This window comes from Labrus mixtus, chromosome 10 (assembly GCF_963584025.1).
Source record: "Labrus mixtus chromosome 10, fLabMix1.1, whole genome shotgun sequence".
Classification (NCBI taxonomy): domain Eukaryota; kingdom Metazoa; phylum Chordata; class Actinopteri; order Labriformes; family Labridae; genus Labrus; species Labrus mixtus.
In genome coordinates this window covers 50791-78134 of record NC_083621.1, presented here as the reverse complement: position 1 = coordinate 78134, position 27344 = coordinate 50791, and the positions used below count along the sequence as shown (strand labels likewise).

General features: G+C 43.1%; 1 protein-coding gene across 1 annotated transcript in view; it reads right to left on the bottom strand.

The window, feature by feature from the left end:
• Nucleotides 1–27344, bottom strand: part of LOC132981558 (cohesin subunit SA-1) — a 34782-nt gene that overhangs the window by 5321 nt on the left and 2117 nt on the right. Inside the window, exons 4-27 of the mRNA XM_061047484.1 lie at nucleotides 27092–27298; nucleotides 26193–26289; nucleotides 25863–25939; nucleotides 25341–25545; nucleotides 24992–25143; nucleotides 23405–23602; nucleotides 22988–23086; nucleotides 19331–19410; nucleotides 18259–18366; nucleotides 17176–17272; nucleotides 16355–16457; nucleotides 16164–16267; nucleotides 15883–15975; nucleotides 15547–15639; nucleotides 13856–14056; nucleotides 12971–13038; nucleotides 12805–12892; nucleotides 10351–10431; nucleotides 10106–10198; nucleotides 8916–9084; nucleotides 2202–2335; nucleotides 1533–1634; nucleotides 334–467; nucleotides 59–181 (exon numbers count right to left, since the gene is read on the bottom strand). Coding sequence (XP_060903467.1) covers nucleotides 59–181; nucleotides 334–467; nucleotides 1533–1634; nucleotides 2202–2335; nucleotides 8916–9084; nucleotides 10106–10198; nucleotides 10351–10431; nucleotides 12805–12892; nucleotides 12971–13038; nucleotides 13856–14056; nucleotides 15547–15639; nucleotides 15883–15975; nucleotides 16164–16267; nucleotides 16355–16457; nucleotides 17176–17272; nucleotides 18259–18366; nucleotides 19331–19410; nucleotides 22988–23086; nucleotides 23405–23602; nucleotides 24992–25143; nucleotides 25341–25545; nucleotides 25863–25939; nucleotides 26193–26289; nucleotides 27092–27298 — 2906 coding nt within the window. The remainder of the gene's footprint in view (nucleotides 1–58; nucleotides 182–333; nucleotides 468–1532; nucleotides 1635–2201; nucleotides 2336–8915; nucleotides 9085–10105; nucleotides 10199–10350; nucleotides 10432–12804; nucleotides 12893–12970; nucleotides 13039–13855; nucleotides 14057–15546; nucleotides 15640–15882; nucleotides 15976–16163; nucleotides 16268–16354; nucleotides 16458–17175; nucleotides 17273–18258; nucleotides 18367–19330; nucleotides 19411–22987; nucleotides 23087–23404; nucleotides 23603–24991; nucleotides 25144–25340; nucleotides 25546–25862; nucleotides 25940–26192; nucleotides 26290–27091; nucleotides 27299–27344) is intronic.

The following is a 27344-nucleotide window of genomic DNA, read 5'->3' as shown; positions in this document are numbered from 1 at the left end:
AGAACAACTAAACACATAAAGCCATATTGAACATGTTCTCTGTGTTTGAGTTTCTCACAGCTGGGCGCGGTCCTGCTGCAGCAACTTGAAACTAAACTCGCTGAGAATTTCCAAGAAGGTCACATTCGGGTGCTGCTCTTCCACATCTTGCGGGTCTCGAAATGCAAAACGTATGCCATCCCTACGAACAAAACAAACAAAAAAAATGCTTACTTAGCGGATTATTACGGAAGAACAAAAACGAAAAGGAAGAGTCAGCGCTGTGGCTGCATCCAAAGCTAATCAGACGGAACCCGTCTGTCATTGTTTGTCAGAGACAGGTGTGTTCCTTACATGTGCAGGGCCACCAGTGGTTTGCGGACACGATGAAGATCAATGCCAAAGCTCATGGCGAGCCTCTTAGCCAAGTCTCTAATCTCGCCGAGATCCCTCCTGCTGTGGTCCTCCGTCAGCATCTCGGAGAACAGCTGAGCACACAAACATGACTTTACACCAAATGGATGCAATGTAAACAATCCTACAGGTGAGGGCTGACTGTTCCCCCCTGGTTTCCTGGAAGGTAAAAAATACTGTCAGGAAATCAGATGCTTCTTATTGTGTCGAGTGTGTAAATATATACGGACGTTTCTTAGACTTAAAGCATCCACAGGAGTGAAATTAATCAGCTTATTTTGCTCGTTTGGATCATTTCTCAGGACTGTGTGGGCGTCACAGCTCACGTTTTGATTGACATATGCCAATCAAAATCCCACCTCCCCCTATACATAGTGTATTCCAACCATCTGATTGGCTGCTCAAAGCATGCTGGATATCTAGCCTCAGGAGCAGACAGCAGCGCCACTTATTAACATATTTTCTCCCTCGTTCTGTCAAAATCCTCCAAAGGAAACGTTGATATACTGTTTGGAAAATTAACTTTGTGGAGTGTTGCTTTGTTTGAAAAGAAACCTCAAGTTGAGACAAAAGCAGAGCTGAATGGTGCAACTCTAGCCTGACTGTTGCCTTACACCGCTCAGGGTGCAAGAGGAAGTCGTTTGGCAAAGCTTCAGGGCTTTCCGGGCAAAACTGGTTAACATATCTTGGGGGAAATGAGCGCAGCATATATACAGGATTGCACAACCCTGTTTCTCCAAACCCAGCGCAAGACAATCTGTCAACTTCACCGGAGGATGTGCAGCCAGGAACGGCACGCATGGAGGAGCAAAGAGTAGAGGGACACAGAGGGAGAAAGGAAATGTTGGGAGGAGAGAGCAGGGGATGACATGCAGCAAAGGGTAGAGGTCGGATTTGAACCCACAGCCACTGCGACAAGGGCTTTTGCCTCTGTACATGGGGTGTGGTGCATACCCGCTAGGCTATGCGGCACCCCTCAAAGCTGTTTTAAAATTAGTGAATATTAAGTAACTATGATCAATCGAAAAACATGCAGATCGCTATCATCATCATTTATTACATTTATACAAACGAGCAGTTAAAGACATTTCATGTGCTTGTACAGTTATCAGACAGATCAGAGTAGGTGAGGTGCACACCTGCTGCAGACTCAGGCAGACGGTCTTGGCGCTCATGATGGGACTGATGAGTTTGCTCTTGCTCACAGTCTCTTTAATTATGTCTCCAAAGTCTTTGAAGTACTGCAGAAAACCAGAACAAGACTTAAAGTTAGGATCATTAGTTCATGTAATGAACGAGGCGCTGTCTCGATGTCTAAAAGTGTAAAATAAATCTCCTTTTAGTCATCCGAGCTGCTTTTAACCACAGTTCCCTGTGACTCATCTTTAGCACCTCGCTGCTTTTCAGACGCTCACCCTCCTCCGATCTCTTACACATCTTCTCTTATTCCTCCTGTTTTAACCCAATTAAATCCTTGAAGCGACGAGGCTTCAACACAACTCTTAATTTTACAATCTCTAAACTTCCTACTTGAACACATTGCACTTCACACGTGTAATCACTTTGTAGGGACCCCACAGTGATCTCACATCACACATCAGAACTACCCCAAAGATCAGACTACAACCAGCTCACTTTACACACACACACACGTTCAGAGAGAGTCAGGGTTCTGGTCAGTGTGGAGGGAACAGCTCTGGGCTTGTTGGAGGCGACACAAACTACAGTTCCTCTATATATTCCACTTTATTTAATGCCAGACTGATAAAACTCAGCTATCCTTTAAAGCCCTTTCCTCTATCGCAAACCTTGCTGTAGTGCTTGAAGACATCGGTGGCTGCGCTGAGGTCCAGCACGCCGTAGACGACCAGCTTACAGTAGCCTGCCAGCTGGTTGCGTTTCCTCTGGAGAAGAGTGATCCTCATCTCCTCGTCACCCTCGTCTAAAGGAGGAGAGAAAGATGGAGAAAGGGGATAGTGAGACTTGACTTTCGTTAATCGAAAAGATGCCGACTGGAGAGGCAGAGAGAACATTTGGAGGTGTTTATAAGATGCAGGAAAAACTGAACGCTGCGAAGAAAGGCTGGTATATATGACTTGGGAATTGGCAGTGCATTGTGAAATACAGGGAAAAAAAGGGTTGGTTACAGCGGGAGATTCTCAAAAGCCGTGTCTGCAGGCATAAATGATGGTAGGCTCCCCTGGGAGAGAGTTGGCACTGTTAAGACTGAGAAGTTTGTTTCATAAACGCTTCAAACACATGAGGAGACACCATCAGACTACTGTAGATTAAAAATAGGAGAGGACGACTGGATCTCCTCATTGCTTATGGAAAGAACCAAAATGTATTAAAACATTTGGAGCGGTAGCATGTAGGAGCGGCCATGAGGGTAACAGCCTAACTTCAGAGCTCCCTGACCCTACGTCTAAAACGGCGTCTTTTTGCACTTTAAATTGATTGAAAATCGCGAAATATGAATAAGGCGTTGAGGATATGAGAGGGGGAAGACGAAAAACTGCCGTGCATGCTAAAGAACAGTTCTCTCTAGCAAACAAAAATTCTGCAGACGAGGAAGGTGACGGCGAACTCCACAAGCAGGAGGGGCTAGCTCCGCAACAAGCTAACGAAATGGCTAACCTGCAGACCATACTCCAGGAACTGAGGGACTTTCGTCATGAAAACGGGGTCTCTCTCCGAGAGAAGAGAGAGAAGAAGACATTAAAACTACTAACAAGAGAATTGACGATGCCAAACTCCGAATCTCAGAAACAGATGACAAAATACAAGTAGTTGAAGAAGCCGTTTTGGAGATGCTAAAAGTACAAGAGAATCTGGAGGCCAGACTCTCGGACCAAGAGGGTCGAGCCAGGCGGGACAACATTAGACTGCACGGCATAACAGAAGGATCAGAGGATAACTCGGCATCGATGATCACATTCGTAGAGGGTTTGCTAAGAGAGAAGCTGGAAATTCCTGCCACCACAGATCTTAGGATCGAAAGAGCACACCGATCCCTGGGACCAAAACCGCCACCAGAGTCCCCCCAAGATCAATAGTGGTCAAGTTTGCAAGTTTCAAAACTAAAGAGGAAACTTTAAAGATGGCCTGGCAGAAAAAGGGGTTTATGCATCAGGAGAGAAGGGTGATACTCGACCACGACTATGCCCCAGATTTCGATTCGATTTCAAACCCTGTTCCCGGCTAGGATGAGAGTATTCTATGAGGAGGAGACGCGTGTGTACAACTCCGCAGCTGAGGCCACCAAGGATATGGGGACACGCGGACTCCCGGTGGCTGTGTTCAAAGCACCTGCGAGTTGGTCCGACAGGATTAAATCCTCAATGTGGCACACATCTAGGGCATCGAGAGGAGAAAAACCAGCAGAAACTCCGCAAATGGGATGTAAAAAGAAACTGGAGGCTTTCAGAAAAACTTTTACACGGGACCATGCACGGCGTGTGAGGAATTTCACTACATTGAGGTAAAACCTTTTTGACAAATGTTTCGTTGGCCTGTATATGGGCTTGTCTTTTTTCCTATCGTGATGTAGTGAAATAAATAGCAATGCAAAAACTTATGGGTGCTTCCCCGGGACCTGTCAAAGACACTGTTCATTTAAGGGTCTCTGACGCAGGCTAAACGAATGACTGTATGCAAGCACTGTATGGAAGCAACAGAGGAGGGCTCTCCACAACCTGAGAGGAGCGGAGAAAATCCCTCTGAGCCGTCAATCCATCACGGCTCCTTTAGGGTCACAAATAAGACCTCGGTACTTGAAGTTTCATTTTTCTTATTCGAAACATTTAAACGTTCTATTGTTCTGTGTTCTGTTGTGTTTTTGTTTTGTGTCTGTCCGAGTAGCAAAGGGGGAAAGGTACGTTCTGTGTTGTAACTGCACACCAGAAATACATGGCTGAGCAAACAACACCTGTCAGAGTAGTTACCTACAATGTAAAAGGTGTCCTCAATCCCGTAAAAAGGAGCAAAATTTTTAACAAAATGAGAAAAGAAAAAGCAGAAATAGTTTACTTACAAGAAACTCACTTAACAGATCAAGAACATACTAAACTTAGCAGACAGGGCTTCAACCTGGTGTCATCATCATCGTATAAGTCAGGACGCAGAAGAGGTGTAGCAACACTAATATCTGCAAAATTATCTTTTGAAAAACTTTTTGACATCAAAGACAAAGAAGGTAGATTTAATATGGTTATTGGAAGATTAGATGGTGAAGAGCTCACTCTGCTAAATGTATACGCCCCTCCAGGGGCTAAATAGGAGTTTTATAAACACATTTGATTTAATGATTGCAAAAGCACAAGGTATAATAATTTGTGGTGGTGATTTCAACCTACGACTGAATCCAATGAGAGATGCCTCAGGAAATAACAGTAATCCAAATAATTCAATTAGTAGGGAAATGAGAGGGCTGTTAAAAGAAATGGGAATTTGTGATGTTTGGAGGGAGTTAAATCCTACATCAAGGGACTACACTTTCTTTTCTTCTCCCCACTCATCCTACTCCAGGATTTTTTTTTTTTAATGTTTAATAAAGATATCGGTAGAATAAGTAATTGTAAAATTGGATTAATGGATCTATCTGACCATAGCCCTGTGTATATGGACTTAGACATTAAGAATAAAACAAACAGTTTTTTTGTGGAGACTGAATGCAAGCATACTAACCCTAACCCTAACCCAAGTACCAACTAAACAAGAATTGCTAAGAGATATACAGACATACCTAAAAGAAAATGACAATGGGGAGGTTTCCCCAATTATACTTTGGGATGCCTGTAAAGCAGTTATGAGAGGTAAAATTATTGCCATGTCATCTCTCCTGAAGAAACTCAGACAAAAGAAACTGACTGACTTGGAAAAAGAATTGACTGACCTAGAAAGAAAAAATAAAGACAATACTGAACCGGACACTACTCACAAAATTAAAGAAGTTAAAAACCAAATAAATGAACTACACTCACAAGTAATTCAGAAGAAATTGGTATTTTTGAAACAAAGATACTACTAAATTGGTAGTAAGTCTACCAAATGCTTGGCCTACAAACTAAAGAAACAGCAAGCAGATAGAGTTATATTTAAAATTAAAGATCCGATAACGAAACAAGTAAAACACAAAACTCAGGAAATCCAAAGCTGTTTTGAATTATACTATAAAAACCTCTACTCCAAAAAATGCAGTAAGGAGACATGAGTACAGACAACCTTCTTAACTCACTAAAACTTCCTACAATTACAGACGACCAGAATGCAGCCCTGTTAGCAAAAGTAACAGCAAAAGAGCTTGACTATGCAATATCAAAACTCAAAACATGCAAATCGCCAGGTTCTGATTCAGTGCAGAGTGGTACAAAACCTTTAAAGATTCTTTATTACCACTATTATCAAGGACCTTCAAAAGGGTGCTTGAAGAGGGTGAAATTCCTCCATCCTGGCGCGAGGCTGTTATTGCTGTATTACCAAAAGAAGGGAAGGATAGGCTGGAATGTTCTAACTTCAGGCCAATTAGCGTCTTAAACCAGGACCACAAACTCTTCGCCTCTATTCTAGCCAAGAGACTAGAAACAATACTCCCAGACATCATCAACTTAGATCAGACGGGATTTATTAGACAGAGACAAACCCGGGACAGTATCAGACGTACACTGCATGTAATTAACCATATAAAGCGTAGTAATATAGAAGCTGTAATACTAGGATTAGATGCCGAAAAGGCATTTGACTCTGTAGACTGGTCTTTCTTGTATATAGTGTTGTTTGGGTTCAATTTCCATGAAAAGTTTGTTATGACAATTAAAGCATTATATGACAGACCAACAGCGAAGATAAGAATTAATGTTTCCCTATCAAACAACTTTGCATTACAACGAGGTTGCAGGCAAGGATGCCCTCTGTCCCCTCTTCTATTTGCGATCTTCATTGAACCTTTAAGTCAATGGATCAGACTAAATGAGAAAATACACGGAATCAGGATGAGCCAGGGAGAACAAAAAATTGCGTTATTTGCAGATGATATTTTAATTTATTTAGGGCACCCTAATACCTCCTTCCCCGAATTAATCTCAACCCTCACAGATTATGGGTCCTTATCTGGTTATAAACTAAATACTCACAAATCTCAAGTTTTGACTTTTAACTACATCTCTAATCAATCTATTAAAGAGACATTTAAAATAAACTGGGACTCTGAAGCGATGAGATACTTGGGTGTGAACATCCCAAAAAACTTGGAAAAACTTTTACCATTGAATGATGACCCCTTAATATCCAAAATTAAATCGGACCTGTCGAGGTGGGGTCTTTTGCCCTTTCTGAGTATAGCACAAAGAGTAGAAGCAATTAAAATTAACACTTTACCTAGACTTCTATATTTGTTTCAAACTATCCCAGCTGAACCTCCAAACGGACAATTCCTAGAACTTGACAAAATTATTTCAAGGTTTATTTGGCAGGGCAAGAAACCTCGGGTAAGGTTCAAGACCCTCCAGTTACCTAAGGAGAAAGGTGGCCTTTCGCTCCCGAATATCAGAAACTACTATAGAGCTGCACAACTAAAAACCCTGGTTGAGATATGTAATCCATCCTACAAAGCACCGTGGAAAGAAATAGAAGGCCTGTTATCGAGTGATATTCCCCTGCAAGCTGTTATTGGGGACAGTGCTTTAATTAAACACATAAAAGAGGCCAATCCCTGGATAAAGTCTTCTCTTAAACCCTGGTTTCATGCGATGACAGTACATCGAGCCAAGGGACCATTCGAGCTGTTGAGATGGATAGCCTATGATTCCAATTTCATACCTAATAAGACTGACACAACATTCAAAAAATGGGCGGATAACGGCCTGGTAAAATTCAGCGATCTCCATATAAACGGCAGCTTTAAGAGTTTTCAGGAGCTTAAAGATCATCATGGCCTAACAAACAGAGACTTTTACAGGTTTCTACAACTTAGACATTATGCTGATAAATTAATAAGAAAGGATGATTTAGATGAATTCTGCCATTTTGAGGGTTTTCTTAAAGGCCTACGACTCAGATCCAGGACTTAGAAACATTTCTAAGCTGTACAATGGTCTGAATGAGCTGGATGGGGACAACACGAGTTACGTAAAGGAAAAGTGGGAAAAGGAAGGAAATCTTACATTAAATTCTGAACTCTCTCCTGTCCTGGAGAGAGTTCGGATGGAAAAATTTGATACGTTTCTTTAAAACGCCTACACAAAATAATGTTGTTAATAAAAACACATCCTGTTGGAGGTCTTGTGGGGCGAAAAAGGCAAACCACTACCATGTATTCTGGCAATGCCCGTTGCTCCAGAATTACTGGATTCAAGTTAAAAACGTTATGGAAAAGGTGCTCAAAGTGCCGATCCCGTTAAATTTTGCAACGCTCTATCTAGGTCTGCAGCCAGACAGCATTGAGGGCTTTTCCAAAAAATACTTTAATATTCTACTGATATCAAGCAAGAAAGCTCTCACCAGAAAATGGATGTCAACAGACCCCCCCACGGTTGAGAACTGGATCGATGTAATCCATAATTATTTTCGTGATGGAAAAACTCACATTTATTTTACGACTTGAACAACAGAAGTTTAAAAGTTGTTGGACACCTTGGACCACTTATATATCCTCATTAAATCCTACTACAACCAATCTCAAAATATGGACCTAATACACCTCTTCCCCCTAAGTGTTTACTAGTTTTTGTTTTGTTTTTTGAGCTACTAAAGTGTACATAGTTTATTATTGTCAATACAAGTTTTCCTGATCCAGGAACACATGCAAGCAGCTAGGCCTAGACCCCCCCCCCCCCCCATACATGTTTCCTTTTCTGTTATATATCTCATCTCACTATGGGTGATAATAAAAGGGTCCCAAGTTGTTAATTTGAATTTGCTCTGTGGCACAAGTGACAACTCTGACTTGTAAAGTGTGTTTTTTTCACTAAGACTTTACTTTAATTCATCTGATCACTGATCACTTCTACAAGTTTCTCAATTTTTTTTTTGTTTTGTTTTGAGCATTTCTCAGTATGTGAAGATTTATGACCGTAAACTTGGGTATACGTTTTTGTGAGAGTATATTTACTTTAAACTTATTTACTTTATTTCACTGACTGATCAGTTTGCCTGATTGGGTGCGTGGGTTTGTATGCATGCAGGTATATGTTTATCTATGTAAGCGGGGACATGTACATGTATTCATATGTATACGACAACAATCCTAATCGCTTACCCATCCCGGCATATTACTCTTACCCACAATGGCTTTGCCAAGCTTTGAATTTTCTTTTACAAAATGTTTATTTGTCTCACCACTATTACCACCTCATTTTATAAGAATGTTTAGACAACTGTGTCTTAGGCCTGTTTTATTGTATCTCTTTACTTTCTGAAAAACGTTTGTATCTTTGACTAGCTGCAAAACATGTCTCAATTTTGCTCTGAATAAAAATTTAAATAAAAAAAAACAAAAAAAAAACATTTGGAGCAAGTCAGAATACCGTTTAGCGCAGAATCCTCTGAGTCGGAGAAGACGTAGTCCAGGAGGAAAGCAGCCATCTCCGAGCGCAGGGAGTCGGACGGCAGGTGGACCAAAGCTTGGAGTGCGGGTTCAGAGCGAGCTGAACTCGTGCTGTACAAGAGCAGCAAGTCACAGAGCAGCTCGAACGCCTGCAGATGGAAACACACAAACTGTAATCGAATGCACGTATGCAATATTTTGCAAATAGAGTCAGCCAGCAGGCAAAAAAGCACAAACTATTTTAATTGTGTAAATACTGTTTATAATGTATTCTGAGTATCTACTGGGACGGAAGCTTTGTGTAACATGAGTGCCCTCTGTTGGTGCCCCTGCAGAGTTGAGCGGTGCAGCCTGTGCATTGATGCCAGTCTGCACTTCGCTGTCCCTGTGATGAGTTGACTCATTAAAAGCTCTGCTAGATACCGTAAAATACGGAATATAAGATGCAGTATATGAGATGCAACGACCTCTAAAATCATTTAGAGGTCGCCCAGAGAGAAAAAAGTTTTAAACTGAAGTCCCCAAAGTGCAGTTTCTGTGCAGTTCTGTGTTGCTCTTGCTTTAGTAATATCTGTTTTCTCTTTGTGGAGGTTGCACTCGTTTCAGCTACAGTAAGCTAGTCGAGCTCTCAGCCTGCAGTGAAAGTTGTGAAGTACCAAAAGCCTGCAGGTCGTACTGCCCGACTCCGCTGGTCACTTGTTACCATTAGGACTCTTTGAATGAAAAGTGCGCTCCCAAGGTTTACTGAGCAATATACCACTGTTTCTTTAAATGCACGATTATGACCTCATGACGGAGAAAAGATGATAAAAAGTCTCGTCAGCGTCACTTTGTGTACCAGCACAGCTCGCAAAACACAATGAACGGGGATGAACTTTCAATCGCTTCAGGTGGCGCGCAGTGTGTAATGGTGGCGGCTGCACTGACGGTAATGACAGGGTGTGTAAAAGAGATCTCTTTTATGATTTCAGTTTGAAAAGGATTAAAAAAAATAAAAGGATCCGAAGTTATTTGTTAATTAAGAAAGGGACGTTTTCCTTCTGGTCACAGTAGTGATGTGGAAAAATGGCCGATCAGTGGCGGCTTTAACTGGTCTTGATGTAAAATCAGAAGTCCACCCAGGACGAGACAGAGACCTTCAAAAGAGGTCTCTAGAAATACAGTTCCTACCTGATCTCTCATCTCCGCCTCGTTCACAGACAGACAGGCCTGACAGACTCTGCAGAAGGAACGCACCTCTTTCTTCAGAAGCTTCAAATCTGCCTGGAACAGACGGTGAGGAAGGGAGGTCCCACATTACCATCACTAATGTGTACATAGCATGTGCAGCCACTTGCAGGAGTGTAGTTAGAGCATGACAGACGGAGAGAATCTCTAATAAAGCATCAGAGGAGGCGATGAGATCAAATGATCACCTCGGACGGCGTGGAGTTGACTGCGTTTACTTCAGCCCACATCAGGTGAAAGGCTGCACACTTCAGAGCCGACACCATGAGCTGGAAACACACAAAAGGACAGTTAACATTTAAAACCATTTCTGGAGAGAAAATCATTTAATATGACGACTAAACAAAATTCAACGGCATTTCCCAAACAGATACACATCTACATTAAAGACCACCTAAACCCCCAGACCCCCTTCTCCGCTGTAAATCCCCAGACCACCTAAACCCCCAGACCCCTTTCTCCGCTGTAATCCTTCATTAAGTCGTGCTGGCGATCAGTCTGGGTTCACTCTCAACAAACAGCACAAAGTTTTTAGATTCTACATATCGGCTGTTTTTGAAACCGCCTCCTACATACTTCTATGGAACGCAGTCTGTAGTATGTGCAGCACTCTGCGTTGGACACTAGTCTGACCTCCAGGAGGTGGTTATTCTGAAGTACACCAGGCCCGGCTTAGCTGGTTGCCGGTCTCGGAATGAGGTATATTTTGTAATTTATTACAAGGAGAGCCCCTTGAGATGCATCATCTCATTTTCAAGGGGGTCCTTACAAAACATAAATTAATCATCATAATACAAAATCAAAATAAAAGGTAAATCCAAAACATAATACCAAACATTTAAACACAGAGACACCCACACCACAAACACACTCACATTCACTCACACTTAATGCTCCCCCAAGCCTAGCCACCCACCAACCAGCCAGTATTACACAATCAGAAAAAAATCAGAAAAAGAAAAAATATATATATGTATAAAGAAAATCAAAAGCAAGAGCAGGATGTTTGACAATGAGTAAGTAGAGACGATTTAAATATATGGAAAGAGGTGATAGATCTAAGTGAGCGAGGTAGGTTATTCCAGTCTGATGGAGCTTTAAATTTAAATGCACGGCGACCAATTTCTTTCCTGATTCTTGGTGTGAGGAAAAATAGATGACCTTAGGCTATACTGTGAACTGAAAGGGATTAGAAATTGTTTCAAGTACGGGGGAAAATTAAAATAGATACATTTAAAAGTAAATAGCGACCAATGAAATGTCCTTCTGGACTTGGGAGCCAGCCAATTCAAGGACTCATACATTAGGCAGTGATGGGTCCTATATGGACACCTCAGAACAAATCTACAGAGACTGTTATATAAGGTAGTGAGAGGTCAAAGATTTGTCTCTGAGGTGTTCCCATAGATAACATCAGCATAATCAAGGATTGGCAGCACCAATTGTGTCACGATTCTTCTCCGATTCTTTTCTTTTTAGAAATTGAGTTGATATGAGGTTTGAAAGATAACTGGGAATCTAGCCAAAGGCCCAAATATTTAAATTCATCTACTTTTTCTAATGCAGTTCCATCCAGGAAATTAATATGCCAGTTTTTTGTTAAGGGCAAATAATCTGGTCGAGTGCAGAACAACATAAAATATGATTTTTTCTTATTCAGAAGAAGTTTCTTGACAGAGAACCATTTTTGGACTAGATTAAAATCAGATTGTATTGAGTATTGAATTTGTGAAATGTCCGAACTGGAGGAGTATATTACAGTGTCATCTGCATATAAATGAATTAGACAGTCAGAACAGACTTGTGAGAGGTCATTGATGAAGATGGAGAATAATACAGGACCTAAAGATGAACCTTGTGGCACACCTTTATCAATAATCTTGAAGTCTGACTGGCTGCCCTGAAAAAAAAACACATTGACTTCTATAATGAAGAAAAGAGTTGAAAAACAACGAAGAGTCAGTAGAGAGACCAATAGCATGTAGTTTATCTAAAAGGAGATAGTGATCAACCATGTCAAATGCTTTAGCAAGGTCAATAAATATAGCACCTGTAGACATATTGCTGTCAGATGCTGACTGTATGTCATTGGTGAATTTTAGGAGAGCAGTGGTGGTCGAGTGGTTTGGTCTAAAACCAGATTGGTGTGTTGATAATAAGTTGTGATCATTAAGATATTTAGATATTTGATTAAAGATGAGTTTTTCAAATATTTTTGCAATGCTATTAATAACTGAGATAGGTCTATAATTATTGATGTCCGTGGGGTCACACCCTTTATGAAGAGGGGTTACTCTGGCACATTTCCAGGATGAGGGAGTTTTACCAGTTGCAAGAGATAAATTAAATAAACCAGCCAGGGGAAATGATAAAATATGAGAGGCAAGTTTAAAGAACTTAATCTCCAGACCATCTGGACCAGCACTGCATCCAGAGCTTAGACCATCAGTGACCTGTTGGACATCAGTATGGCTTGTGTGTGTGTGTGTGTGTTTGTGTGTGTGTTGCACGGACTGATGGTTACATCATGAAGCAGCGAGTGGGTGTGTCTTATCCCCCCTTCCCCCCAGCTCTATCCATTGTGATGCGTTGTCGTTCTGAAGCCATTTTTTTTTTTTTTTTTTTTTTAACATCCCGCAGACCTCCTTGTCAAGCTCCCCGGACTCCATCCTGCTCTTCAGAAGCTCGAGACACGAGTTGAACAGCTTCCAGCCTGTCACGTCCTTGGCACTGGACAACACAAACACCTTTTTGTAAGACATAGCGCCAATACGACTTGTCATTTGTATCATGAGGATGCACTTTTACCTGCTGAGGGCTGCAACCCTTTTTAAGGCAGTGGCAGCACTGTAGATGTCATCATCATCTGCGGTTCCCTAGTGAACAAACACAGGCTTAAAGATCGACTCTGAACAACTTCAACACTGACGTTTATGATGTAAAATCTCTTTAAGTCTTCGTCACTGAACTGTTTTGAGCTTTTTGACTGTTTCTTGCTCAACCTTGTGTTCGTTTTATTTTATCTGCATGAGGCGTAGTTGTGCCGTAGACAGTAAATATAAATGTTTGAAGCCTGAGTGTCGTCCCCCGTCTGTTCCTGCAGGGGGCGCTGGAGTCCCATCGATGGCGGTCTCCATGCTGGAAATGCTGTCTCAGTCTAACTTTCAGTCAACCTAACGACAGACTGAGAGCTGGAGCTGAGGCGGGTTTTAAACCTCCTGACAAACCGTTACACCGCGCCCACCTGTCAATCAGGTCAGCTTCGCGCCTTATTGTGAATAACTCTTATCCTTCATCAAATCAAAACTGATGAGTCATCAAAACATTCACCCCCCGTACAGTGTGTGTCCATCGAGACATGAGCTAATCACACCTATTTGGTTTTTTGAACCAGGCTGTAAACATGTTAATCTCTGCTGTAAAAACAGGCTTTTTAGAATGGGTGTGTATGTGACTTCCTGTGTTTCTGCAGCCAGCCTCTAGTGGACACTCCAGGAACTGCAGGATGTTACACTTCAGCATAGAGTCCAACTGATTACTAAAAGCTCCTGTTAGGGGTTAGGGTTAGGGTTAGGCTGATTTTAACACTCCTGAAGTTCTTCCCTCTTTGATATAAATGTTTTATAGAATAGCACGTGCATGAATTCTGCTGCTTTTGAACGTATACAAGCTTAGGTGACTCGTTATCCACACCTGCAGTAGGTAATTTAAGTAAGAGCTGAAACACTCCGTCAGGTCATCCAGCAGCTGGCTGAATGCCAGGTGTGCCCGGGAGGAAAAGGTGTAGCAGTCGGAGCAAAGGGCACTGGCGAGGTGTGCACAAGCCTCCAGCACGGTGAGCTCCGTGTGTTTCTCCACGATGCTGCATGTCTGACCCAGCAGCGAGTCCAGATGCTGACAGAGAGGAGAGATTGTTAGTAACATTCTTATAGTAACATTTTTTTACTGACAGGTAATGGCCAGTGTCCACCTGGCGTTTATTTCTGAGTGCCGGGGTCTTTTTGCACTTGATCCCAATGGAGGAGGAAGCGTTAAAAGTCATTCACCTTTCAGAAGGGTGATGTTAACGTTACCAACGGTCTTCAAAATATGAAACTCCCAGTATTTTTGTCTCCTACGGATCATGTCTGGATCCATATACTCCTCTTATCGGAGCCGTGATAGCAGGGCCGTCATTATTATTAAGCTCATCCTCTAGACAAAGTCGGAGGGCGAGCATCCTCCATTTGATGTTCATAAAAAACGATCTCAGGTGAAAAAAAAACTTTCAGTAAAAAGAGCATTGTTGGTCATTCAGCGGCCGTGGTCAAGTAACAAACAGCGCTTTTATTCTCATCTAAGGGCTCAGAGCGCACAGCCACTCCCCCCAAAAAAATGCTGGGTTGACACAGGGCCTCACTCTGGAGGGGCATTCAGAATTCAGAGATGATCAAAGACATAAAGAGGAGGATAAGACAAAGACTGGCTCCTCATATTTATGGCGCCTGGTTAAATAAGTGGGTGCGCAATTTTCAAGTTTTTACACACACTGAGTACTCACTGACCACATAGAAACCACAAGATCACTTATGACGTTCAGACTTAATTTATTGTCGCAGGTAGCAGCTCTATCATGACTCCCCCATCTCTGAGGAAATCTCCCTGATGAGCACATAACCTCAGGTAATCCTACCCTAAAGTTTTTAGAGATGTATATAGTTAATATGAATTAATCACATTTTTGAAATTCTATTATTTTGCATTTCAAAAAAGTCTTTATTAGGCTTTTATTTTGAAGGTTTGTCCTGTCTTAAGCTGATAGTATTTTACTTGCTGTGTGCTTTTATTTTGAAATAAAGTAAGGCCCTTCCTGTAGTGTGAAGGTTAGGACAGGAAGTTAAGCACAGAAACAGGAAGTGGTTAGGGATCCCAAAGTGAGGTCAAACAGCTCAAAGGAACGGTAACAAATGTCAATGTGTGATGTCATAAGGTGAATATTACTGTCTGAGAGTTTGTTAAAGTGAAATGAGACATTCAAAGATGCAGCAGTGTTCTTCTTTTACATCACTGAGACTACAGGGAGACACTGAGGACCACTATCTACGGAGAGCCTGAAGGGACAAAATAACATGAGATTAATCGTGATTGTTTTTCCTTAAAATTTAAGCTGTGTTTTTTTTCTTGCCTTCCTTGTTTAATATTTTAAAGCACATTAGCCCTAAAAATGACGTCCCTCCGGCAGCTCACTCTCTCACAGACCTCTCAGGTTTATTTTGCTATGATGTGATAAAAACAGGAGGAACTCTGGGAGAGGGAGTACAGGTCAGAAAGAACAGGATGTGATATTTTAAATACCATTTTTCTGATTAATTACATTGGTCCTGAACGCTCTCCACCACTCCTACCTTCTCCAGTGTGGGAGCGCTGCTGTACATCTCAAGGTCGAAGTGTAGAGGAGCTCTGAGGAGGAGGCTCACCTTCGATGCATCTGCCGAGTACTGCAGGTCAGCGAGGAGAGAAAAACACACAATCAGTATTGAAAAATGTGCATGTGTATCCTTGATAATAATCTCAGCTTTCTTCTGGATATAACGAGTTAGGACCTATAGTGAAGCTACACGGTATACCTTGCTTCTGATGGAGGTCAAACCCTTCTCAGCAGCTTTAAACCTTTGTGTTTAACCGTTTAACTTTAATGGGTTAGCGTTATTAAGTGTGTACATTGAACCTCGGGGTCGTACCTTGGCCAGCAGCTGTGGCAGTAAGGGGATGAAGTGTGTGGTGATTCGTCTTTTGTCCTGCTCCTGGACCTTCCTGTCCTTCATACTGAGGATCTGCACAGGTATGTTCAGACACAGGGGAGCAGTTTAACCATGTAAATGCACACATACGAGGGCCAAAAAAAAAAAAAACTTACAATACCTTCAATAAACGCGTGTAATTCTGACAACCTTTCTATTTTAACTGGCGCAGCTTTTACTGAATTTACGGTAGTGGGTTTAGCGTCCCACAATGTCCTCACCTTTTTGCCTTGTGTTCTCCCAACAGGCGGGGTCCCCTGTGCTGCCTGTCTGATGGCACACATCATCAGCTCTATGAGAGTCCCCTCCTCCTCGTACATCAGACCTGAAGCACAGAGGGGAACAGACAGGTGCAGAACTGAGTGGGGGAGATGACTTCATCTTGTGGTGTGCTCAGAGTCTAGATCCTCACCAGACTCCGTGAGCAGCAGCATCGTCATGGTCTCCCAGTCTCTGAGCACTGATCCTGCCACAGACCACAGACTGTCCACCAGGTACGCACCGTGCTCATGGAACTGGAAAGACAGTGAATGAGATCATTTTGAGTTACTGCATGACTCACAGCTGAAACACTGATGTTGCTAACGTCAGGTGTTTGGTGCAGAGAACCCGGACCTCTTTCGTCCCACTGCTAGTTAATGGTGTCTAGATATCTAGATCATTTCAGGAGGACTGCTCCGGATATCCTCCTGACCTGGTTGTTCACACATGCACCTCACAGCAGAGACTATCCCTGTCAGACAGGGGGGGGGGGTTCTCCTGAGGTATAGGTCCTCTATAGGACTCTATGATGAGAATATGTGTGTTTGAAGAGAATCTCAATGTGAACTAAAGAGTGGAGAAGAACATCCTGGAGAACAGGAAACATGCAGCAGCAGGTTGATTAGAGCACAGAGATGGTAGAGGTGGCGTGCAGACAGTCTATGGTCGTGCAGCGATCACAGGGAATAAAGGTCACCACCCCCTCCCCCTGGCACCTCCCACTGGCTCCAGGTGAATTCTCCTGATTATATCCTGCTGCGTTCTCACATCAGCTCACTCTGACTTTCTGCAGAATAAATACAAGGAGGCTGGAGGAGAAACTCCGAGTGAAGAGAGAAACATTCAGATGTTTGTGTTCACACATGACACTCAGCACAGAGACTTCAGGAGTGTTTCAGGAGTTTTCTGCAGGTGCGAGAGCCCTAAGATAGGTAAGAAGTAGGGACATGGACAGATAAAAGGAGACATTACCTCGCTCTGGATGTAGAAGGAGATGAGGATTTGAAAGAAGGCTGCTGAGTCACTTTTCTCACTCTCCTGGTTGTCACTGGAGATCACACTTTTCAGCCTAACACACAAAAACAAACGATTCTCAAATACATTAGAAATACAAAGATATAAAACTCTCAATTATAAAAGGTGGTGGTTAAAATGTTTATTTTCTGCCGATCCACTTTTTAAGATTTTGTTTGAAATTGTCTTTAGGTCCTGACAGACATTAATAACTCATGTTCTCTGAAAAAGGAACAAAGAAAATCATCTGTATCAGTTTGTAAGTCTGTAAAAACTTCAACCAATGTCTGCCACGAGGTACCAATCTGATGAACCAATCAGACGCCTCCCTGTCTCCCTGCTCGCTCTCTACCTCTTGCGTGCTTTAGCTCACACTCAGAGCTCGTCACCGATGACTTTAGGAGTTTATACTGTGAGTTTACTGACCGCTGAATGAGACATGAGACGACGTAGTTTCTACACAATGAGATGAGCTGAGGTCCACTTCTGGAGGGACGGCGCCCGATGTAAGGGAGGGGGCGTGGCTTTAGAGGGAGCACAGAGGGGGCGTGGCTTTAGAGGGATCACAGAGGGGGCCTGGCTTTAGAGGCCCACAGAGGGGGCGTGGCTTTAGAGGGAGCACAGAGGGGGGAGGGACGTGGCTTTAGAGGGGCACGGAGGGGGGGAGGGGGCGTGGCTTTAGAGGGAGCACAGAGGGGGGAGGGACGTGGCTTTAGAGGGGCACAGAGGGGGCGTGGCTTTAGAGGGAGCACAGGGGGGGCGTGGTTCACAAAAATTACAAACCCTGCCTTTAAGACGGTTTATATTTGCTTGAAAAGATTGTAAATATTTTAGTCTTGATGAACAGATTTACTGTAAAATACAGGATATAAGCTGTCTGTTTTGGGTGTCTCCCAGTCCACAACGGGCAGTTTCTGTGTTTCCTATCCCTTCAATAAAAAAAGCACAAAAAGCCCCAAAATAAAAAAACATGCCGTGCACCTTCTTTTAAACGCCTCTTCAACACTCAGTCTGACAGCAAACACAGATATAAAAACGTACTTGTTGAAGAGAAAGACACCGGCTGCAGAAGCCAGCCCTCTGTTTGAGGCGTAAACCAGGGGGTAGATGCGGCCGCACTCTTCTTCTGTCAGACCTTCTTCTGTTGTCCTGCAGAGGTGCAAATGTAAAACCAGTAACAGTTTAGTTTGGGGATTTAATTTAAAGGTCACATATTCTCCTCCTCCTCTGCAGTTTAAAGTGTCAGAGCTCCTCAAAACATGTGTGTGAAGTTTCTTGTTCTAAATCCACTCTGATCCTGTATTTGATCATGTCTATAAACCCCTCTATTTCAGCCCTGCTCAGAACAGGCTGTTTCTGTGTCTGTATCTTTAAATATGTAAATGAGCTGTGTCTGACCACGCCCCCTCTCTGGAAGGGCTTGGGGCTTTCTCGCTCCATGTCCTATTGTTTACGGTGAGAAGGCAGACTCAGAGGGCAGAACAAACACCTAGCTGTGGGAGTGTCACCTACCTGGGGGAGGGGCTACTGAAAGCAATTTGGCGGGGCGCAGATACACTCTTGCGCAGAGCAACACATAGACAATGAATGGGCTTGACAGCAGCACACACACCTGCCACCGCGTCCTATCTGAAAGGCCTTTGAATCAGAATTTTGACAATATCATGTCTTCTTTCTTGTCATTAGTCCTAAAAACATCTCATTCACACGGGACATGAGTCAGCGGTGTGATACATTGGCCAACGTGTGAGATCACGACTCATCCTGTGAATCATCAGCGTTCATGACAAAGACTGTAATCACACTTGTGAGTCACCACTGCACCTCTATTGTTCAGAGGCTGGACTTTCATTTGTAGACAAGCAGAGTTTATTTACAGTTACCTTACACTCCAGGTACACTCCGTTTGGCTTTATGTGCATTACTTTTTTACATAAAGTAATGATTCAGTGACGGTTATGGAGCTGAATTTCTCTGTTAAAAACTCTGATTTTAAGAGGGGGCACTTGTTAACATGAATATGTATGATATTTGCTGTTTTGGGCATTTCTTAACAGAAAAAAAATTAAACTCTGTGTTGTATGTCGCCGATAAATACAGAGAAACTCCTCACTGATGGATCAGCAGCAACAGATTGATCACTTCCACTGCCACTTCCGAGTCCTTGTCCAACACCATGCTGAGCATCCTCTCCTGCACACATTCAAATATGCAGTGGCACAGTCAAGACAAATGCCCAATCATACCAGCACACAGAAAGGCTTCAAAGCAACACACAAAAATTAATCAATGTACCCACAGCTAGAGATATGCATGCGTGCACACGAAGGCACAGAGCATGGCTAAGCCATGGCATGAAAACCATTTATCTGCTGCAGCACATGTGGATTAGGAGGGTTTAAATGTGCTAGATAAGGACTCATTAACCATCAGAAAATTGGTCACAATTAACACATCCAGACGCACGCCGAGACAAAGGGAGAGACAGAACAACAAAAAGGCAAAGAAATAAGGGAGGGGGGAAAAATACTGTGACATGCAGACAGACACACAATAAGATGAAACAATAGATTAAAGAGACAGACAGACAGACAGGCTGAAGCAGACAGACAGACAGACAGACAGACAGACACACAATAAGATGAAACAATAGATTAAAGAGACAGACAGACAGACAGGCTGAAGCAGACAGACAGACAGACAGACAATAAGCTGAAACAATAGATTAAAGAGACAGACAGACAGACAGGCTGAAGCAGACAGACAGACAGACACACAATAAGCTGAAACAATAGATTAAAGAGACAGACAGACAGACAGGCTGAAGCAGACAGACAGGCTGAAGCAGACAGACAGACAGACACACAATAAAATGAAACAATAGATTAAAGAGACAGACAGACAGACAGACAGACACAGACAGACAGGCTGAAGCAGACAGACAGACAGACACACAATAAGATGAAACAATAGATTAAAGAGACAGACAGACAGACAGACAGACAGACAGACAATAAGCTGAAACAATAGATTAAAGAGACAGACAGACAGACAGACAGACAGACAGGCTGAAGCAGACAGACAGACAGACACACAATAAACTGAAACAATAGATTAAAGAGACAGACAGACAGACAGGCTGAAGCAGGCAGACAGACAGACACACAATAAGATGAAACAATAGATTAAAGAGACAGACAGACAGACACAGACAGACAGACACACAATAAGCTGAAACAATAGATTAAAGAGACAGACAGACAGACAGGCTGAAGCAGACAGACAGACAGACAGACAGACAGACACACAATAAGCTGAAACAATAGGTTAAAGAGACAGACAGACAGGCTGAAGCAGACAGACAGACAGACAGACAGACACACAATAAGATGAAACAATAGATTAAAGAGACAGACAGACAGACAGACAGGCTGAAGCAGACAGACAGACAGACAGACAATAAGCTGAAACAATAGATTAAAGAGACAGACAGACAGACAGGCTGAAGCAGACAGACAGACAGACAGACAATAAGCTGAAACAATAGATTAAAGAGACAGACAGACAGACAGACAGGCTGAAGCAGACAGACAGACAGACAGACAATAAGCTGAAACAATAGATTAAAGAGACAGACAGACAGACAGGCTGAAGCAGACAGACAGACAGACAGACAATAAGCTGAAACAATAGATTAAAGAGACAGACAGACAGACAGACAGACAGACAGGCTGAAGCAGACAGACAGACAGACACACAATAAGATGAAACAATAGATTAAAGAGACAGACAGACAGACAGGCTGAAGCAGACAGACAGGCTGAAGCAGACAGACAGACAGACAGACACACAATAAGATGAAACAATAGATTAAAGAGACAGACAGACAGACAGACAGACAATAAGCTGAAACAATAGATTAAAGAGACAGACAGACAGACAGATAGACAGACAGGCTGAAGCAGACAGACAGACAGACACACAATAAGATGAAACAATAGATTAAAGAGACAGACAGGCTGAAGCAGACAGACAGACAGGCAGACAGACACACAATAAGCTGAAACAATAGATTAAAGAGACAGACAGACAGACAGACAGGCTGAAGCAGGCAGACAGACAGACACACAATAAGATGAAACAATAGATTAAAGAGACAGACAGACAGACAGGCTGAAGCAGACAGACAGGCTGAAGCAGACAGACAGACAGACACACAATAAGATGAAACAATAGATTAAAGAGACAGACAGACAGACAGACACAGACAGACAGGCTGAAGCAGACAGACAGACAGACAGACAATAAGCTGAAACAATAGATTAAAGAGACAGACAGACAGACAGACAGACAGACAGGCTGAAGCAGACAGACAGACAGACAATAAGATGAAACAATAGATTAAAGAGACAGACAGACAGACAGGCTGAAGCAGACAGACAGGCTGAAGCAGACAGACAGACAGACACACAATACGATGAAACAATAGATTAAAGAGACAGACAGACAGACAGACAGACAGACAATAAGCTGAAACAATAGATTAAAGAGACAGACAGACAGACAGACTGAAGCAGACAGACAGACAGACACACAATAAGCTGAAACAATAGATTAAAGAGACAGACAGACAGACAGACTGAAGCAGACAGACAGACAGACACACAATAAGCTGAAACAATAGATTAAAGAGACAGACAGACAGACAGGCTGAAGCAGACAGACAGACAGACACACACACAATAAGCTGAAACAATAGATTAAAGAGACAGACAGACAGACAGACTGAAGCAGACAGACAGACAGACACACAATAAGATGAAACAATAGATTAAAGAGACAGACAGACAGACAGGCTGAAGCAGACAGACAGACAGGCAGACAGACACACAATAAGCTGAAACAATAGATTAAAGAGACAGACAGACAGACAGACAGGCTGAAGCAGACAGACAGACAGACAGACAGACAGACAGACACACAATAAGCTGAAACAATAGATTAAAGAGACAGACAGACAGACAGACACAGACAGACACACACACAATAAGCTGAAACAATAGATTAAAGAGACAGGAAGACAGACAGACACACACACAGACAGACAGACACAGACAGGCAGACAGACAGACAGACACACAATAAGCTGAAACAATAGATTAAAGAGACAGACAGACAGACAGACAGACACACAGCCAGACAGACAGACACACAGACAGGCAGACAGACAGACTGACAGACACACACACACACACACACACAGACAGACAGGCAGGCAGACAGACACACACACAATAAAATGAAACAATAGATTAAAGAGACAGACAGGCAGGCAGACAGACAGACAGACAGACAGGCAGACTGACAGACACACAGACAGACAGGCAGGCAGGCAGACAGACACACACACAATAAGATGAAACAATAGATTAAAGAGACAGACAGGCAGGCAGGCAGGCAGGCAGACAGACAGACAGGTAGGCAGACAGACACACACACAATAAAATGAAACAATAGATTAAAGAGACAGACAGGCAGGCAGGCAGACAGACAGACAGACACACAATAAAATGAAACAATAGATTAAAGAGACAGACAGGCAGACAGACAGACAGACACAGACAGACAGACAGACACACAATAAAATGAAACAATAGATTAAAGAGACAGACAGGCAGGCAGGCAGACAGACAGACAGACAGACAGACAGACACAGACAGACAGACATGTATTAAACGAGGTGTGAATCCAATCCAGAGGGATGCCTCACTTTAAATCTGCTGGTGAAAAGCTCCAGGCGGCCAATGAATTCCTTCTCCTGGTACAGACCCTGCAGGGCTCGCACACACTGCAGACGCACTGGACTTTGCTGAAGGAAAGTAGAAGAAAGTACAAACACAAACACACACACACACACACACACACACACACACATTAGTGTCTATACGGACAGATAAGGAAGTCTGTTCTCAGTGGATGTTTCTCTTTGTGTGAGCCTGAAAGGTATTATTGAGTGAATATTTGTAGAGAACATGAGAGACCAAGTTGAAAATGATTCTGATGCTGTTTGTTAAGTTTAAAACAAATTTAAAGGGGAAAATAAAAAACTAGCCAGATTCAAAATGTTTTAATGACAACCTGAGAGGCTGTGAAAGCCTTAAAAGAACAAATGTAAATGTGTGTTTACTTTGTCATGCAGGGTCCATCCCAGGTATTTAAGACATCCGTCATTCAGGAAGTCTTCAGGATCTGTTTTCAGCCACACGCCCAACTCCTCGATACAAGCCGCCCGGATCTCAGGCAGTCGGTCTCGATAACGGTGCACAAACACTCCGCGGAACGTGGCGTTCATCATGGAGGAAACCTCCTCTTGATTCTCGCGCATCTGCAACAGAAACGAGATAACAGTATGCTCATGCTCAACGCATCGTGCCGAAGCACACATCTTCCAACTGTGCCAGGGTCATGGAAGTGTCTCATGCTTATACACAGAGCGGAGCACTCGCACTAGTCAAACTAGATTTAAGGGGGTGTTTGGGCCCGTGCAGTACAGATTGCCTAGTGCAGGGTTTTTCCTGGCTCAGAATGGGCCTTTGGGGGTGACTATACGCGCTGTAGAAACGTTTGTTCCTATTACAGTATAGTCTGTGAGTCTGTATTCCCTTATTTGACAAAAATCTGTGCATTTCCTGTTATTTCTGACCATTTCATAAATAATATTATCATTATGCTTAAGTTACTAAAACCCCAATTAAATCTGGTGAAGAATTATTTTTTTATTGCAACAGTGAAACAGGGGAGGAGAGGGATTTTGAGGGAGAGGGGTGTAATGAGATTGGGAGAGGGGAGGTCACATCCTCAGTGCTATGACGCAGTGCTGTTTGACAGTCTGTGTGGAGAAGTTCACAGACTACAGCTGGCTGACGTTACGGTCGTTAAGTTAATAACGATTATTAACGTTATTGATTGTTAATAAAAGCAGACACAGTGGAAGTGAACGGAGAAAAGTTGAACGTGCGTTCGCGCTACATACGGATCGCGGATCAACTGTGTTCCGTTGCACAGTTGCACTACAAGTAAACAGGTGCGTGCGGTGGTTGGCGTTCCGGTGTGTGTGCGATTGCAGCCATGTATGTTGGTGTGTCTCGTCTCTGCGTGCCCCCGGATGTCCCGTCTGCAGACAGCAGAGCAGCAGGGACAAGTAGCCGCAGCTACATCATACGCGGTTTAGTACAGTTTTAACATGACTGTTGGGATAAATATTTACCGCCATGAAGTGCATTGCTCTTTGAAATTAACTCGCCAAACAGAAAATCAACCCAAATTTAGCGCTTGTGGGTGTCAGCGGAGCGTCCAGAACCAAAAGAAACAAACAGTCAATCAGCTGGCTATCCAGCGCGAGCCACATGCGTAAATGGATGAGAGGGGAGATGACTGCTAGAAGTCAGAGACGTCGTATTTAAGTTTATGTTCTGCTTGTTCAACAGTCGTTTGATGTATAGATAATTTTAACATAAATTCAGAGAGGATTTGATTTGCAATTTGAATCGTCTTTTTTTTCTTTTGGCGCTCGTGATTTTCCTTTGGTGCTGGGTAAAACCTCTTTGGGGGGCGCCAAAGAATTCTCTATGCAGGAAAAACCGTGCTAGTGTCACTGCGCCCTAAAACTGATGTGGAAGTTCTGTTTTCCTGTCCTGACCCGTGTGTTTTGTAAAGAAAGCAGCGATGGGTCTGCTCCACTCATACCAGTGTTTGCATTGTGTGCATGTGTCACCTCACTGATGGACGCCTTCAGCTCCTCCAGCCTGTCAGAGGCTCTGTCATGCGCCCTCTTGCTGTTCTCTGTGTCGTATCGCCGCTGGGTGGTCTGCAGCTGAACGGACACTATCACAGCCACTTCCACCAGCCCAGTCATCAGCTTTATGGCTAGTGGAAACATGCAGGATGACAAAGTCAGAACGTCATGTAACCTGAGTAAGATGTCGAAGTGTGAACAAGAATTTAGAAATCCTCAACAGCATGTGTACAATATTAACGTAAAACTGCACTGAAAGCCACCAAGCAGAAAGTGACTCTCTCTGTAAGTTATATTTTATCCATCTGTATTGTATTAACGTGCTTACCAAGCAGGGTACTGGTGTGCCTGAAGGCCCTGACCTGAGAGTCAGACAGGCCGGTGAGCAGAGCCAGCAGGGCGGGGAAGAGATGCTCGTTGTATATGAGGCTATTCCGACAGGAACGCACCAAAACACGAGCAAACTCGCACAGGCCGTTTTTGAAACGCTTCAACTGGGGTCCTGGAGTGCACAGAGGATAGTTCACTGAATCCTGGAGGAGGGGAGGAAACAAAAGAAATGGAGGAAGCATCTCAAACTGTGCACGGTATCATCATTACAGGGAGAAGCTTTGCTAATTACATCACTAGAAAAACAAAGTGATTAACTTATTAATGCGTGCATTTATCTTCATTAGAATGTACCATCACGCTAAACTCAATCCTGAGGATGATAATCACCCGGGATATGGATGTGGTTTGACTTCTGCATATTCCAGAAGGATTATTAGAAGTGAGCAGATATGACGACAAACTAGATTCAAACTTTTAGATCTTCTTTGTTTTGAGGATTTGTGTACACTCACTTTACCTCGTTGAACTCTTTGGTTAGTGTGCCGATTATCTCGGCATTCTGCATGCTGTCGAACATCTCTCTGCTAACCACGCCTGGACAGAAGCAGGAAACATAAACATTTAAGTGAAATAAACATCTGATCAGAGTTCAGTTTTATAACATGATCTGATTTCATTTCACTCTGAGAGATATTGATACTGTGTGCTGTCGATAGACAGGCGATTGTTACCACACTGGCAGATCAATAGATGACTGCTGATCACTGCCCAAGCTCAAATTGGAAAGATAATCTCTTGAACTTTGCCTCCCACCCCTCAACTCGTTGACTCTCTGTTGATCTCTGACCTTTGCATCCGCAGGAGCGAACAATGAAGTTGATGAGCACCAGCAGCCCCTCCTCTCTGCTTTGCTTGTAGCTGTCCAGCCACTCGTCTACCACCGTCTTAACATGACAAGGAGAGGGCAGCCAATGAGAATGCTCGGCTCAGATCAAAGAAGATGGTTATGACAACAACAAAGCATTAGAACAACATTATTGATCGTGGTTTTTACATTTCTTCCATTATCCGTCACTTTATGTTTCACTCATTTGGATCTGTCACATTTTCTGCCCATTTTTATTTGTAGTTTTATTCAACATCGTTTTTGCATAATCATGTTTAGCAAGCATGAATCCCTTCAAATAAAGTGACACTGCTCTAGAACAGCTGTCATGTTGTAAGTAAGACTGTAGGTTAACTTAAATTGTTGGAACATTTGTGCAGCAGAGAATAAAATCTGTGAAATGCAGTTTGTTGGATTCGCTGAATGTGCTCCATGAAAGTGGGCCTTAACCCAGAATCACCATCTGTGTTGTGCTGCTGCTCTCCACTGTAGTGACAGACCCTTTTTATTACGGCTCACCATACTGTTTTTGTCTTCCTTCCTTTTGTTATGTGTTCCTTCTTTTCTCGTCTTTAACCAGAGGAGACTGGGCCCAGCATAACAAAGGTTGGGATGGACGCATGCTGTCAATCATTGACCACACAACCCAGCTAAAAAAAACACTTTCCCCTTATTCCCGTATCAAAGGCAATTCTGTAGAGTCACATCAGTCAGCCAGTGACAGCAGATGATAATCTCATTGTCAGCTCTTAAAGCCTTGTTTCTTTGCTCATTACATATGCCTCCTTCACCACCTCCCTTCCCTTCATTTTGTCCTCTGTACCCCCTTCCCCCTTGCTCTTTAGCCTGGGTTCGCTCACCACCATGGCACTTTTTCCAGAGTAAACAGCATCATAGATATCCTCTGCACTGATGCCCATGCTCTCCTCGTTCACTCTCCCCAGAGGTCTAGGAGAGGCCCGCCTGGATGTCCCCCGGGAGTGCTGCTGCTGCAGTAGGGAGGGGTTTGGAGGAGAGGGGCTGGACGACACCCTCGATGCAGCTTTCCGCCTGGGTCTCTTGGGTGGCTTGAGATGAAAGAAAAATGGGAGGGCAGCTTAGCAGGGGGTCTTA